This window comes from Serinus canaria, chromosome 22, assembly GCF_022539315.1.
Source record: "Serinus canaria isolate serCan28SL12 chromosome 22, serCan2020, whole genome shotgun sequence".
Classification (NCBI taxonomy): Eukaryota; Metazoa; Chordata; class Aves; order Passeriformes; family Fringillidae; genus Serinus; species Serinus canaria.
Window position 1 is genome coordinate 1,890,165 of NC_066335.1, and position 15,243 is coordinate 1,905,407.

Genomic DNA, 15,243 nt, shown 5'->3' on the forward strand with positions numbered 1-15,243 from the left:
CAGCTGCTCCACCCTCCCTGCCAAGTGCAGAAGCAGGAGGAGACTGTGGCTGCTTTGGGGAAGAAACTGAGTTGTCCCTTAGTGCAAACCCCCCAAATCATAAACCTTTAGGTATGCACTAAGTCCCAGGAAATCTGATAAGCTGCTTCCACACTCTTAAATGAACTCACAAAACCCCTTGTGTGGGACTGGGGAGGACTTACCCGCAGCAGCTGGGTCATACTGGGATGGAGCTCTCCCTCTGCATGTTCATGTTCCCCTTCCTGGCCTTCAGTGGTTACTCCACACTCTGTGGGCTCTTTCTTTACATTGTCCAGTCGATAGAGAATGTGTTTAGAGCCAGAGGAGGGATCCATGGGCTCAATCCCATAAGTGACATTCCCTACTGTCACCAAACCCCTAAAATAAGGCAGTGTGTAAGAAATCTGGCACTGAGTACAGAGGACAGTTACCCAGAATTTTATTTTACTGGATAACCAAAGCCTGCCTATACCTCAGCTCTTGTGACGAAGCACACTTCCCCTCACTTCACAATTCTACATTTCCAAAGGCCTTTCACTGAGCAGGGCTTTACAAATGCAGGACATTAAACACCTCTGTAAGGCTCTGCAATACCCAGGAATTACATCCCAGGTCTTAAGCAGAAATGCTTTAGTTCAAATACACTATTGCCACTCTGGTGCCTGACATGGCCCTGCAAAAAAATCAATGGCCCACAATAAATAGCAATTAGGCCAAAGTAGAAAACAATTCCATCAAACTTGAGGTGCAAAAGGTTTAGGGCCAATTTTGTGAAATTTGGAGACTAGTGTTCAACATTCCACTTCTGCAATAGGTACAGCTGTCATAACTATCTGTGCAAGTTCAAAAATAAGCCAAATATGCATCAAAACTAATTTACTGCATTCTGGTAGCAATCTGCATTAATAACTTATTTAATTGTCCTTCAAATATCTGTGAACTCCTTGAATAAAAGGACACCAGCACCAAGGCAGCCCAGTGCAGCCAGTGACTCCCTGGCTGGCTGAGGCACAGTGAAAAGCAGCAGATCTGGGGTTTGGCTTCAGCAGCCACCATGTGACAGCAGGGACACAAAGGAGGAGTTGTGCTACCTGAGCCCTGAGCAGGTGCTGACAGCCACCAGGGAATCCAGGGTCCCCTCCATGAAGCCCTGATAGTGGCAGTGATCCTGGCAGGAAAACAAGGGTGGCATTACACACATGTTTCAGGCATCCCTGCACAGCCAGGGCAACCTCTGAGCTGCCACTGACCAGCAGTGATCACAACTCAACAACACAACTTGCATTAAATGTAAGTTAAATTTATCACAGCTGGATTTCTTAACTTGACCTAGGCTATCCCTCTCCTGTTCTGTCCTCCACCCTGCCTCAAATATTTCCAGGCCAGCCCCTCCCTCCTGATTTGGGCCAAATTACTCTTCAGTCTTCTGGCAGAAAGTTCTGGCTTGTCTGGCACCTCTCAGTAGCAGGAGGGACAGCACCTGCTGTGCCCCCCAGCCAGAGCTGTGCTGCACAGTGCAGCCCTGACACACTCTGGACATACAAATTCTGGAAAGCAGACAAGGGGCAGCATGGGCAAATACACTCCATTTTCTGTCTCATCTTTAGGCACTGATATGGGGGTCTATAGTACAGGTTCTGTCCCCTGGTGCTCAGCAAGGAATGCAGAAAGCACAGAGAGCTTGTGCTAACTCTTCAGGGCCAGTGTGACTTCTGTGACCTCATGCTGAAAGAGCATTTTTCCTCTAACCAATCCCTTTTAACAAGGAAGCAAACAGTCATTTGACTCAGGTGCTTTATTTTCAAGAACAAGACCCTGTGAATCATGAATCTGACTAACACTTCCCTTTCAAAGGAACAACACTGATCCCTGAGAGTGAAGCCATCAGGAAATCTCTCTTGCATTTTGTATCACACAACCTGCTTTCAATTCTACATTTCCAAAGACAACATGTCAGGCAGCAAATTCTTTCTGTGGAATAACTCCAACACTGCACAGATCCCATCCCTCCCAAAGGTCCTTCAGACTTGTGCATCCCTTCCAGCAGCTCCCACCTGGCAGGACTCACAGAGCAGCCCACCTGAGGAGTTCTTTTTTTGGATGGGCCAGCTCACAGTGCCTCAGGGACCCATCTGGGAGCTCACTGTGCTGCCTGTTCAGCCCCCAGAGCACCCAGAGCCACCAGCCCTGCACTGGGCTGTGGGACAAGGACAGCAGCACCCCAATAATGAGACACCAACAGCTGAGAGCAGCACTGCCTTGTAGAGAGGAGCTGCTTCTAATGAGACAGCAACCACCTCCACAGCAGAAAATCAGGTATTTCACAGGGTTAGAGCCTCATCCAAAATTAAGGACTCTCTCCAGGAAGAGAGAGGGCAGTGGGTACTGAAGGGGACTCAGCAGAAAATCCAACCATCCTTTTGTAATCCCAACTCCTTCATCCCACAGATGCTCTGTTCCAGTCCCCCTCAGTGAGGGTATGAAGAGAAGGAAGTCCTACCTGGACATCTGGATATTCCAATTGCAACTTTCCCTCCTTGTCATAGGTATAAACTGTGAAATCTTTGGGCAGCAGTTCTCTGCAATGACAGGGGACAAGGAACACAAGAGGAATTTCATGGAATGATTGTGACATTGGAACAGAGCAGTAAGATGACCCTAATCAAAAGTGTGACAAATATGTAAATTGAAATTAAAGAAGGAAACACTAAAAAGGAAAATGCTCTAAAATTAACAAGGAAATAGTATATTTTCACAGCAAAATTCAAGAGACCAGAATGGTAGAACTGCTAATGAAATCAAACAAACCACCTCACCTCAGAGAGTAGAACAAGCAGCAAAACCCATTAAATTGTGCTAAAAGCCTGTTTCCAAGCAGAAAAAAAAATAAATTCTAGCCCTCAGTCTGCTGCATGTTCCTTTTCCTCCCCAGTTTGAGGAGGAAGTGCATTGGAAAGTCTCCCACGATTAAGACTGCTGCACCATCCTGGTAATTCCATTGATGTGGTGCAGCTGAATTCCCACATTTCTGAGGGTCAGGGCCTTGGCAAGGGGCAGCTGGAGCTCCCCAAGGGCTTGCACAGTTGTGTCTCTATCACTGGGCAGTTTGGCCAGCAGTGGCCTGGTAATGACCATGTGCTGGTGCTGCAGGTGGCTCTTAAACCCCAGAGAGACAGAGTCTGTATCAGCTGTGAGGTGTCAGTATTCAGACCTTGGAGAGAGTCAGTTTCCTCATTTATTACTGTCCTTGTGCTACTGAGACAGGAAAAACCACAAAACTAAAACAATAAACAAGATCCAGACAAAAGTGAAAATATTTACTTGAAATACAGTTCAGCTTGTTTATTTTTAGCTGTGAATAGAAAGAGTTGTAGATTCCCTGGGTCTCCTCGGAGTAATCTGCAGCTTCCTGCTCTGAAGGGGGTTCCCCAGGGCTGCAGGAATCAAAAAACATCTCTGGCTGATGGCCAGGACACTGGGACTCAATCTCTTCCCATTGTGCAGAGCTGGGATCTACCTGCACTTCCCCCAGGATTCAAAACTCATGCGCCACCTGCCAGCTTCTCATCTGGACACAACAGTTTGGGTAATTTAATAATTTAAAGAAATTCATCACTTACTTGTTCTTTTCTAGATGAATGGTGTATTCTTTTCCCTCAATCTCAATAGCATACGACACTTTGTCCTGAATATAAAGAAAGGTGCATTTTAACCATGTTAATGAATGAAAAAGTCTTTGAAACCAACAACAGTGGACGAGCCTGAAATTTATTTTATAATTATCCCTGCCTCAAGAGCTTAGCATCTCTTCCTGTGTGACTGGGGAAAAATCCCATGAAGGAAATTGTTTCAAAATAGAAATGTGGTTTTCTTATACTGTCCTTCTAAAACTTCCACAGAAAAGTTCCAAGTCAGAGTCAGAAAAGGACAACACAGTTTTTTTTACTGAACATGATGCAAGTTTTACACCCAGACCAAAAATCCACTGCAGCAACTCATGAGCTCTGGGGGAGGGAGGTACTCCTGTCCCTCAGCTGCCAGCAGTGCCAGAGGTGATGCTCTCTGCAAGGACAGACATTTCCCTGCTGCCAGGTGCATCCAGCAGCATCCCACAGGCATTTCAGGTCAGTTTTGGATAGATTTATTTGGAAGCAGACACTAAACTGAAGCTGTGTCTCAGAGTGCCCAGTACCTGTATGGAGGAGCTGTTGGAAGCCTCTCGTCGTTCTCTTCCCAATCTCTGTGGAGTTACAACTTCATAGGAAGTGAGCAGGGAAATCTCCTGGAAACCTGGAGAGCAGAACACAAACACTGGCTGAAGGAACAAAGCAACCAAGAGGATGAAACACAAGGAAGAAAACACTACTTCAGGAAAAGTGCACACACAGAAGAGCACAGAGCAAGGCACACTTGGATTGCCTTGCAAGGGGCCAGAGAAAACAACACACAAACAGCAGAGGAGACACCAAAATTTCCAGAGAATTCAAATTGAAATCTTCACATTCCAAATACTGTCTTAGCAGCACCACCACTCTTCATCAGCAGAATCAGCTCTTAAGGCAGGTCTTAAGCACAGCAAGGGATACCCAGTGTCAAACCAAGTGTCCTGTGATGCAAAGCTGCACAACTGCCCCGTGCAGCCTCTCTCAAGGAGCTCCAGCAGCTCCTGCTCTGCCCATGGCACAGCTCAGCCTCACACCCTGGCCCTGCACAGCACAGCCAAACTCCTGCCCTGAGGCTGCTGCTACTATTTATTGTGCTTTTAGAGAGCTCTCAAGGGCCTCATCAAAACAACTGAGGTGAGACAAATCCCTACAACAAAGAAGCTGTCACAGATCCTTTTATATTTTATTTGTATATGCAACATCAGACAGATCCCCCGAACTGAACAAGTCCACAGTCCAAGCTCCCTTTATCGGTTTTTGCAAGCTGTTTGATATTAACTATGTAAACAACAATAAACTGTGCATGCAAATTACTTTTCCCATCAGTGGTGGCATCTGCTGGTGCCTGGCTCACAGCCACTCACCCAGGAAGCAGGAGGTTGGCCAAGCCAGATCAGGCAGCATCCAGAGAAACAGTTTTCCTGGCTCATGGCAAGGGAATCAATGAGCTCATCAGAGGAGTCTGAGCTCCCCAACAAGGGCAGGGGGAAGGGAACAGTCATCCTCAGTGTCTCCAGAAATCATCACCACCTCTGGGGCAGGTGAGCGAGTGTTTGGTGTCCAAGACCCTCCAAAATCTCTCAAGTGGGACTGAGATGCTGCATCCAGTTCAAACCAGCCCCTCTGAACACACCAAAACTCACACTCCATGTCCAAAGGGCCTTTGGCTTCTCTAAGTTGCAGGACAGCACTGTGAGCTCAAAGCCTCCATGAGAGGCCTGCTGCATCCTTGGGAAAATGGGGAGGCTTGAAATGCCAGGGGTTGCCCAAAAAGCACCAGGCTGCAGTGGTATTCAGGCTCCTTCAGATACCTTCCCCTCCTCTTCCCATCCCTGGCAAGCTGACACAAATCATCATCACCTCGGGGAGCACTCAAAAAGGCATCCCAAGGGAAAAGCCAGTCCCTTGCACACTCTTCCTACTGCCAGCCAGGGGCTGTGTACAAATCACCAGTGGGACAGGACTGCTGGGAACGTGCCTTGAGCTGTTTGATTGTCCAGCATCACTCTCATTCCATGGCTATGGCAATGGGAAGGTGCCAGCAGCTCACATCCCAGGCAGCAGCCAAAGAACTCAATGTTACAACTCACTTTAAAAGTTTTTTGACCAATCACACCAAGCAGAAGCACACTGACAGTATTTATATCTGTATGGTATATATTCTATACTGACACTGGTTCCATCCAACCACTGTAAGCACAGGTACCTTTGGTTAAAACAATTTTTGCTCATTTCAAATCCAACACCTGCTTGTGAACCTCAAACACAATGCACAGAGCTCCAGTATTAACCTTAGAACTCCCTGATATCTCTCTAGATGAACTTTTCTGCAGCTCAGGGAGTTATTCTAGACAAGCATTAATACACAGACCATTGTTCTGTTTGTCCTTGCTTTTCTACATTTTACATAATTTCTCTGCTGACCAATCTCATGGCTCCTGCTCAGCTCTAATCACAATTCTGCTGTCTCTGAGGCCTTCTGCAGCTTTCCCAAAACTTTCTGATTTATGGATTCCCATACTCCCCACCACTATCCCTGAAGAACAAGCCATCAGATCACCGCCAGCTTCCCTCCTGTCACAGCTCACATGGCCATGCAGGAGGCCTCAGATGCACTGTGCTGTCCTGCTCTGCCACACAGCATTTCTGTCACCAGAGCACAGGCACAGCCCCACTGCTTCTCACACAGGGCACACACTGCAGCAGAACTTTCATTGCTTGTGTTTGTAGACAAAAGGTATTTGTCTACTATTAAAGTAGACATACTACAATACTCAAAAAAAAGTAGACATTAAAAGTATTAAAAAGTATTAAAAGTATTAAACTAATACTACATTAAAAGTATTAGACAGACTACAATAGTACAAAAGTATTTGTCTGCTATTAAAAAAGCAGAGATAAAATTCCTGAAAACAGCCCCTGACTGGTACAGAACACAGTGTCAGTACCTCCCTGGCCTGAAAACAAGGGAGGGAAGGGCTGCTTCCTTCCCTGGAATGAACCACCAAAAGCACAGACTGCAGCAATCACTTCTGTCCATTTGTCATTTCCCAGCACACACTCCAGCCAGCCCCGAGCTCCTGCAGGGGGCTGCTCTGCCCTTGTCCCCTCCCCAGTGCCCTCCCCACCCTCAGCAGAGGGCTGGGACCCTCGGGCCAGGCTCTGCAGGCTGTCCAGGCACAGCTTCCACAAAGAGCAGGGCACAGGCAGCCTTGGCAGTGCCTGGAACAGACACGTTTGCCCAAGAGCAGCTTGGACGCAGACAACAAGTGAGTGAATCATCATATGAAGCACAACTGGGAGGGATTTCTGGGAAGAGTACAACTCCAAGAGGATCCTCTTAGAGCAACAGCACTAAAAGAGGCCAACTTTCAAGTCTCTGAATGCTCTGAGAGTTCTCTCCCCACTTTCTGCCCTCCTTCCCATCCTTCACCACCCCAGTTTGGGAGGTGGTAGGGGTGGGAGTCTCCAGAGGTATGTCCCTGGCACTGCCCCTCACTTCCCAGAGCAGCTGTTGCCATGCCAAGTGCCCTGGGCAGCATTTCACACATCACCAGTAACCCTCAGAGAGGGCACAGAGCCCATCAGAGAGAGCACAGAGCAGTTCAACAAAAATCCAACCCAAGGGACAAGTGCAGCCGAGCAGAAATCCAACCCCGCTGCCACATTTCCTTCTACAAAGGCCAGATAGAATTTGGGATCAATTTTTCAGCAAGTCACAGGACTTCTAATCATCAGGTGCTTTCTGGCAGCTGCTGGAGCTGCACCACGTCACTGCTGAGGACAGGACATGCTGATGACCCATTTCCGTGCTGAGATTTTATTTCTGATCAGAAGAACACAACTGCATCCATGACCATAGTTATCTCATCTCATTAAAGGCTGCCATTAATTACCAAGCACTGGAGACAACTAGGAAGATGTGATTCATCTTCCCCTCCCCACCCCAAATCCACCAGAGGAATTCCATGCATGCTCCACTACATGTGGGAGCTTGAAAACCACAGGAACACATCACAGCCATAACGACTCTCCAGACACTGAGGGAACCTCTGGGGGTGTTCAGGTGTTCTGGGGGTGCCTGCCAGGTAAGATCTGCATTCAGCAAAGGTCAGACTGCTAGACCTTGGCATGCCCATTGGCTCAGTTACAGAATCAGAGCACACAGCTACATCCACCTCCTCACCCACACTTCCCCTCAATTACCATCCTTCCTGAGCTGTGACTCCTTCCTGAGCTGTGACTCCTTCCCAAGGAAGGTCAAAGATACACTCTTCAACGGAAGAAAAAAAATTAAACAGAGGAAAGTTCAGACTGTGGCCTGTTACACCACAAAACAAACTAATTTGATAAAAACACCTCATCAGCGTGTGAGCAGGTCAGCTGCTAATACCAAAACTCATTCAGTTAACTGTGGTTATCAACAATTGATTACAATTAATAGCTGAGGTCAGCTTCCACACTTTGGCAGGGGATTGCTCACCAGAAGTGCCAAAGGCATTACCCAGCCATCCAACCCACCAGGACAGTTCCACATGGAGCATCTCCAGTGAGCATTCAGCTCCTTGTGCTTCAAGCTGCACCTCTGAGCTCCAGAGCAGGGCAGCCATTCACCCCCTTCCCTCAAGCTCCACATCTTTAGATTTCCTGCTGTCATCCTTGCCTCTCCCTTCCTGCAACTAAGGAGCATCAACATTCAGTATCTCCTTACACCTCTGCCTGTTCACATCAGGCTGTTCTGGCTCCACTCTCCAGTCAGATAAACCTATCCCAAAAATCCCCAAAACAGGACACACCAGCCCAGTGAGACCTCACACATACCAAGGCACACATGTTGTGTGTGTTTATGGATCTCCACAGGTTAAACTCCCCTTCAAAACAGACAGCACACATCTGATTCACTTGTCATTTAACCCACTCTGACACTCATTTCCTTTCCTGCCAACATGCTCCCACTCCCTATTTTTCACCCTCTCATACATGTACAGAAATGATTTCCACCTCAGCAGAACCCTTTGCACCATCCTTTCAAAGCCACTTATCCCTGACAGATTCTTCTCTCGTGCTCAGATCACTGGGATTGCTATCCCAGCCTTCATGGAACCTGAATCCCATCTGACTGGGAGGTACCAGCTGCCAGCTCAATCTGCATTCTCCAGATCCTATTTTCAGAATCATACAGGAGTTTGCCAAGCAGTGTCTGAGGAGAAACTTCCATGACCTGGCTTACTTACATATGTCCTTCAAAACAACCAGAACCACTGCTGGTACATTTCTCCAGGCAATGGCACACCAGGAAAAGCATTTTTTTTGGTGCACTTGACTTTTGCACTAAGGTCACAGCTGAAGTAGGATTTATTTTTTGGACTACTGCAAGCAAAAACCTCCTTCACTTTCACTATGCAAATATTATCCAAGTCTACTTTAAAATGTTTAGAGGTTTATAAAAAACACTAAGATAACAAGTCTTCTTCTAAAGGTAGGAATGTTTTCTGTGGAGCCAGCAGTTTCAGCTCCTCCCAAACCTCAAACACTAAAATACAACCTCAGTGGTGCTTCCTCTTCAAAACACCTGGGAACATCTGGACAGCTGTTCTTCCACAGGCACCACTCCTTCGGACTTTTCTTTCCACCTCTCCCTCCCCTGCTCTCAGTCTTCAGACCTGCTGGGTCTCCTGCTGTGCTGGTGCAGGAAGAGATGAGCAATTATCATGGCAAGAGAAGCAAATTCCTCTGTATGTATTGCTCACCTGGAATATTTGTATAACATTAAACCTGGCCAGAGCAGTTCATGATGTTTCTTTTGGTATTTCACTGGGGATGTTGGATGTTGATCAGGTTACGGAGCTCTTCCACAGAAATATTTCCTAGAAAATTCTTACACCCCTTGCTGAAATCCAGACCTATGCTGTAAGTGTTTCCTGTCTAGACTCTCCCCATTCCTTCTGCCCTTCCTAAAGCCTAACTTGTCTGCAAGACAACAGCTCCCCTTGTTCTACAAAAGGGACTGTCACACGTGTCCACTGGTACTGTCACAACATGCTCTGCACCTCGGAGCCCTCTCCCAAGGAGAGGCAGGGTAAAGCTAAGCTATCAGCAGCAAAATGAACCCTCCTGGGGTCACTGGCCCTGAGTCACTCCCTTCCACCCACCACAGCGTGCCCACGGACAGGGGCTGAGCACGCTGAGCCCACTCACTTCCTCCCCATCTTACCAGCTGTGAACACCAGCTCTGCTTTCTCAGCTGACTCCGTGGGAAGCTTCTCTTTGGAGACATCACTGGCTTTACATCTGGCCACCAAAGGGAACTATGAAATGCACATTCTTACCTTTTTTTTTTTATATTTAGCTTGTGAAATAATAATGATCAAGACATGCAGAAACTCTAAAGTCATGATCCTCACTCTGTTTTTCCAAAAGCGAGGCATTACAAGAGGCAACATTAGCTACACTGAAATGTCTTTCCTCTCTTTCCTTTTCACATGGAGGAAATAACCAGAAACCCACTCTTTGCTGAATGATTGTCCCAGATTTGTTGCAATATGGGTGAGGTAATGCTGTGTTTTCTGTGATCTGAACAAAAGAATTATCTTAACCAAACAGCCTATCTCCCCAGAAATTTAAACCCAAGCATTTAGACACTTCAAGAATTGTGGTCAAGCCTGGCTGGAACATCCTGGCGTGTGTGTATGACACCAAGTATCAAGGAAGAAATGGAGCAGCACAAAGCAGTCTCTGCCTGTGAATTTTTTTGAATCCATATAGTCAAATCCTGAAGGCTTCTGTGGACACCAAGAGGAGAGGAAAAGCCATACACACAAACCCCTTAAGGCTACACACCACCATGTGATTATGGTCATTCAGGAATTTTCAGATAATAGTTTTGGGTAACACTCCACTTCTGCCTTACATCCCTATGTGTGTCAACAGCCCTTACATTATAACCCAAGAGCTAGAGGTTTCTACCCTCTCCTTCATGCTCACACTCAGGCAAGGAAGGTTCATTATATTTTGTGGAAGGTTGGGCATTAATAGCTGGGACAGAGAGTTCCAAAGGCAAAGAGGAACACTACCATCCACTATCAGGAACTGGCACCAGTGTTTCTTTCCTACAGATAGGAACAAAAATCTTCTTCCTAAAACACCAAGCACCCCAGTGGAAGCACAAGCACCTGACATCTCAGAGATGCATAATTCCAGACATCACCTCTGGGCCTCCAGTCAGGCAGCTCGCAATGTGATGTACCACCTCTCAAACTGACTTTCACCTCTCGCAGCTCACACACACCCTCCAGCAGTAACGCAGCAAGTGAGAGGAAGAGATTCCAGCACAGAATCCCTCAGGGAGAGGCACACACCACATAAGAACCGTCCTCAGCACGAAGAATCAGTATCAAGTTGTATATTCCTCAGTTGGGAAGACCCGACTATAAAAACATGCATTAATAGCAAACACAAAAGTTTTACACGGTGTCCCTTCGGGAGGAAGAAAAAACGACAGAGGAGACATTTCTGCCTGTCATGTATGTACAGCCTTGAATCAGCACCATAAGAGCCCATCAACAGAATCATCTCAATTCATAACCAGTCCCTAAGGAGAGCGCGGGACCAAGTCCTTAAGAGCCACGCAGAAGGATGGCACTGAGTCCTGCCCTCCCTCCCTCCCTGGGGACAGCAGCCTGCGTGGCTCTGCCCCATACCCGAGCTCCTGGATGGCCAAGGCCACCCGAACCGACCGGGCAGCCCCGCATTCCTGGGGCTTTGCTGGGCTGCAAGAGCCGGACGGAGCTCTCGGGAGCGCACGGGGGGATGGAGGAGCAAAGAGCCGCGGGGCACCTGCGAGCTCGGGCAGCTGTGCCGGGACCGGAGGCCACTGCCGTGATCAGCTCCCCGTCTGGAGCTCCATGGGCCCGGCACCAGAGCCCCGCTGTCCCGCTAGGCCCTCCGCAGCATCTCCGATCAGAAGCGCGCTGGCACCGGCGATGCTGGGCAGGGCACAGGTGGTGCTGGCACCCACAACCCCGCCCGGAGGCAGCGGCCACCCCCGGGCACCGCCGCGGGGCACACGGGGCCAGCGGGCAGCACCCCCGCTCTGGCCGAGCTCTGGGGGGCTCTGCCCCACCGAACCCCTTGGAGGGCAGGGGAGGGAAAGCGGCTGCCCCGGGGAGGGGTGACAAGGGGGACCCGATCCTCCGGAGGGGACGGAGAAGGGGGCACGGCGCTGTCCGGGAAAGAGAATGGGGCCGAGCGGGGTGCGGGCGGCAGGCCCGGCCCGGCCCCGCGCACTCACCCGCGGGCTGCCCGGGCGCGGCCGGCGGCGGCAGGAGGAAGATGAGGAAGAGGAGGAGGCGACAGAGGCAGCTCCAGGCCCAGGCCATGACAACCCCTGCCCACATCGCCCCTCCCGTGGGGCGCTGGGTCCGGCCGGCGGCCCCGCGGCCTTATGGAGCCGGGCCGGGGCCTGCGCTGCGCCGCCCCGGGGCGGAGCCGTGTGCCCGCCTGCCCGCCCCGGGCCCGACCGACCGCCCTCCCCACGGCTCGGAACGGCCTGGCACCGCCCCGGAACCCAGCACAGACCTGGGCATCAGCCCCGCATGGGCACGGCCCCGGGACCCTGCACGGACCTGGGCATCGGCACAGTCCCGGCACGGCCCGGACGGGGAAGAGCCGCAGCCAAAAGCGCCGGGGTCCAGCCCGCAAAGGGAGCTGGTGGTGTCAGCGCAGACTGCGGCCACCGCGGCTCTGCTGGCCTTTCCTGCCAAAAAGCTGCGCTGAACACTGGAAACACAGAACCGTGGAATATCCTGAGCTGGAAAGGGCCCACAGCGATCGTCAAGTTCGACTCCTGGCCCTGCACAGACACCCCAGCAATCCCACCCTGTGCATCCTTGGGAGCGTTGTCCAAACCCTTCAGGAGCTCTGGCAGCCTCGGGGCTGTGACCCTTCCCTCGGGAGCCTGTTCAGTGCCCTGCCAACCCTCTAGGGAAATAACCTTTTCATAATGTGTTGGAAGCACATGAGAACACACCATGTCAGCTCCTGGCTGGGCAATACCACAGGTACAGGTGAGCACGAGAAACTCCCCAGAATGAGAAGGCATCACGGGCTTTGCCCTCCTCTACAAGCACCAGGCATACTGCCCTGCTCCACCAATGGCCCGTGGACAACCCGCCAGGGCAACTTCGGAGTTCTGCATCATCCTCCAGAAAAACCAGGAACAAACACCTGACAAACCCATCATATTAGGAGCAAGTAATGGCAAAGCGGAGTCAATTTACTGGGGAAAAGAGTACAAATGCACCCGAACCTGGCTGCCTCCCATTCCCACAGGGCGGGGTGGCACTGGGGAGAGCCGCGCAGCACAACGGCCAGCTCGGACGGAATCAGTAGCTGAGCCGCCGCGCTGCCCGTTACCGGCAACACAGACCCCTGAGAGCCCTTCTCCGGTGCTAAGGGTGTCCGCTCTTCGGGTGATCGCGGCGGGCGCCCCCCGAGGGAGTGGTCCCGGGGTCCCCGAGTCCCGGTTGGGCCCTGGCCGGGCCCCGTTTGTGCCGGTTCGGCCCCGGGATTCGGTCCCGAGCGCCGCGCGCGGCGGCCGGCGACACGCGCCGCAACAGTGCCCCGCCCCTCACCTTCGCCCATTGGCCGCCAGCCCCCCTCGACAGCCAATCAGCTCCTCGTCTGGCGCGCACTCCCTCTGCCACGCCCTTCGCGGCTGCTTCCGTAGCTTTTTCCGCTTCACTCTGACCGGCTGAGAGCGGCGGGCGCCCATTGGCTGCGGGCGGGAGATGGCGGGCGCCCATTGGCTGCGGGCGGCCGGGCGGTGCGGCGGCAGGCGCCCATTGGCTGCGGGCGGTGCTGCCCGAGGCCGAGCGGGGCGGCGGTGCCGCCATGGCGCCGCCCGTGGGGTACGCGCTGCTGTGCGGGCAGGCCGTGCTCCTGCTCGGGAACCTGCTGCTGCTGCACGGCCGCGGCCTCCCGGGCAACGACACCGAGTCCCGGGAGCTGCCGCCGGGGCCGCCCGCCGCCGCCTGGGCTTACAGCGATCCGCGGGCGCCGCTCGTCCTCTGCACCTACCTGTGAGCGCCGGGCCGGGGCGGGGGGGAACGCGGCCTCCCGGCCGCCCTCACCAGCCGCTCCTTCCCCGCAGCCCCGATGAGTTCGTGGAGTGCGAGGAGCCGGTGGACCACGGCGGGAACGCCACGGCCCAGCAGGAGCTGGGCCACGGCTGCGTGAAGGTGAGGGCGGGGCGGGGGCGGCCCCGGTGCCGGCGGCCCCCGAGCCCCGGTGAGCGCTGAGCGCTGCCCCCGCCGCAGTTCGGCGGCCAGGCCCACGGCGAGGTGGATCACACGCGGGTGCAGTGCCGGGCGCTGGACGGCATCGAGTGCGCCGAGCCGCGGAGCTTCCTGCGGGGCAGCCGGCCCTGCGTCAAGTAGGAGAGTCCCTGTCCCCCGCAGCCACCGGACCGAGCCCCCTCGGGAGCTCGGCTGGTCCGGCGGGGAGCGCTGACGCTCGCTGACCCCGCCGCATCTTCTCTCGCAGGTACACGGGACACTACTTCATCACCACTCTGCTCTACTCCTTCTTCCTGGGCTGCTTCGGAGTGGATCGGTTCTGCCTGGGCCACACCGGCACCGCCGTGGGGAAGCTGCTGACCCTGGGGGGCCTGGGCATCTGGTGGTTTGTGGATCTGATTCTGCTCATCACCGGAGGGCTGATGCCCAGTGATGGCAGCAACTGGTGCACGGTGTACTGAGGAGGGGCAGGGCTGCCCCCCCTGCAGCCCCTGGGTGCCTCTGCCCGCTCCCAGCACCAGCCTGGCACAACGTGGACTTAGAGAACTGTAACTCAGGGTGCACAGCAGTTACTCTTGAAAATGACTCTGTACCAACCTTGGACACAAAGTTGTTCAGGATATATTTTGCTTGTTTAAAATAATCTGGCTTCCCACTGTAAATAGTGACAGCTTCAGAAATCAGAGCTTGCAAACACAGGGGGTCAAACAAACAATAAAATCTGGAAGAAGCTGATTCCACGGACTTTGGGGATTAGTAGATCACAGCCACACAGAGATGAAGGCCATGGGGTCATGGACCACCTGACACCTGGGAGCAGTCAGGGAGCTGGGAAAGGGCTAGAGGTGCCATGGGGCAGCTCCTAAGTGTGTGCCAGGCACCCCTCTGGCTCCAGCCCCAGCACAGGGCACCTACAGCCCCCAAAGGGTGCAAGAACCTCACACCCGAAAGAGGAAGCTCCACCAGCTGCAGGTTAAAAACTTACCAAGCTGAATAAAATGGGAAAAGGAAGCTGCAGCAAGTCCCAGCCAAAGCCAGACACAAAATCTGTGTATGCAAATGTCCAGTCTTATTTGAGATAAAACAGCAAACACATGCTCCCAGTTTGACAGCTTCAACTGGGGCAGGGCAGGGGGCAGCTTTGTCCTGAAAATGCCATTCCTCAGCAGAACAACAGGGCTGGAAAGTCCATGGAGGGGAAAATGTTCTGCAGTGACCCAGAAAGAAAACCAAAAACCAATCCCATGCAAAAGCCCACTATC

General features: G+C 52.1%; 2 protein-coding genes across 2 annotated transcripts in view; one reads left to right on the forward strand and one right to left on the reverse strand.

Annotated features, from left to right (window-relative positions):
• The window catches only part of LOC103822739 (disintegrin and metalloproteinase domain-containing protein 9), a 26,612-nt gene extending 14,451 nt beyond the window's left edge, over positions 1–12,161 (reverse strand). The window contains exons 1-6 of the mRNA XM_009097748.4: positions 11,977–12,161; positions 4,214–4,311; positions 3,642–3,706; positions 2,522–2,600; positions 1,113–1,189; positions 204–399 (exon numbers count right to left, since the gene is read on the reverse strand). Of these exons, the coding sequence (XP_009095996.2) occupies positions 204–399; positions 1,113–1,189; positions 2,522–2,600; positions 3,642–3,706; positions 4,214–4,311; positions 11,977–12,082 (621 nt within the window). The 5' untranslated portion in view covers positions 12,083–12,161. The remainder of the gene's footprint in view (positions 1–203; positions 400–1,112; positions 1,190–2,521; positions 2,601–3,641; positions 3,707–4,213; positions 4,312–11,976) is intronic.
• A 1,384-nt stretch (positions 12,162–13,545) lies between these two features.
• TM2D2 (TM2 domain containing 2) lies at positions 13,546–14,716 on the forward strand. The gene is made up of 4 exons (XM_050982806.1): positions 13,546–13,765; positions 13,837–13,924; positions 14,003–14,118; positions 14,229–14,716. The coding sequence occupies exons 1-4, from the start codon at positions 13,578–13,580 to the stop codon at positions 14,440–14,442; spliced, it is 606 nt and encodes a 201-aa protein (XP_050838763.1). The 5' UTR covers positions 13,546–13,577; the 3' UTR covers positions 14,443–14,716.
• The last annotated feature ends 527 nt before the right edge of the window (positions 14,717–15,243 follow it).

Excerpts from the sequence above, each read along its gene's own strand:
- TM2D2 (XM_050982806.1), top strand. The coding sequence starts at position 13,578 with ATGGCGCCGCCCGTGGGGTACGCGCTGCTGTGCGGGCAGGCCGTGCTC. Across the intron at positions 13,766-13,836 it reads CTCGTCCTCTGCACCTACCT|CCCCGATGAGTTCGTGGAGT; the intron begins GTGAGCGCCGGG and ends CCTTCCCCGCAG. Across the intron at positions 13,925-14,002 it reads TGGGCCACGGCTGCGTGAAG|TTCGGCGGCCAGGCCCACGG; the intron begins GTGAGGGCGGGG and ends CCCCCGCCGCAG.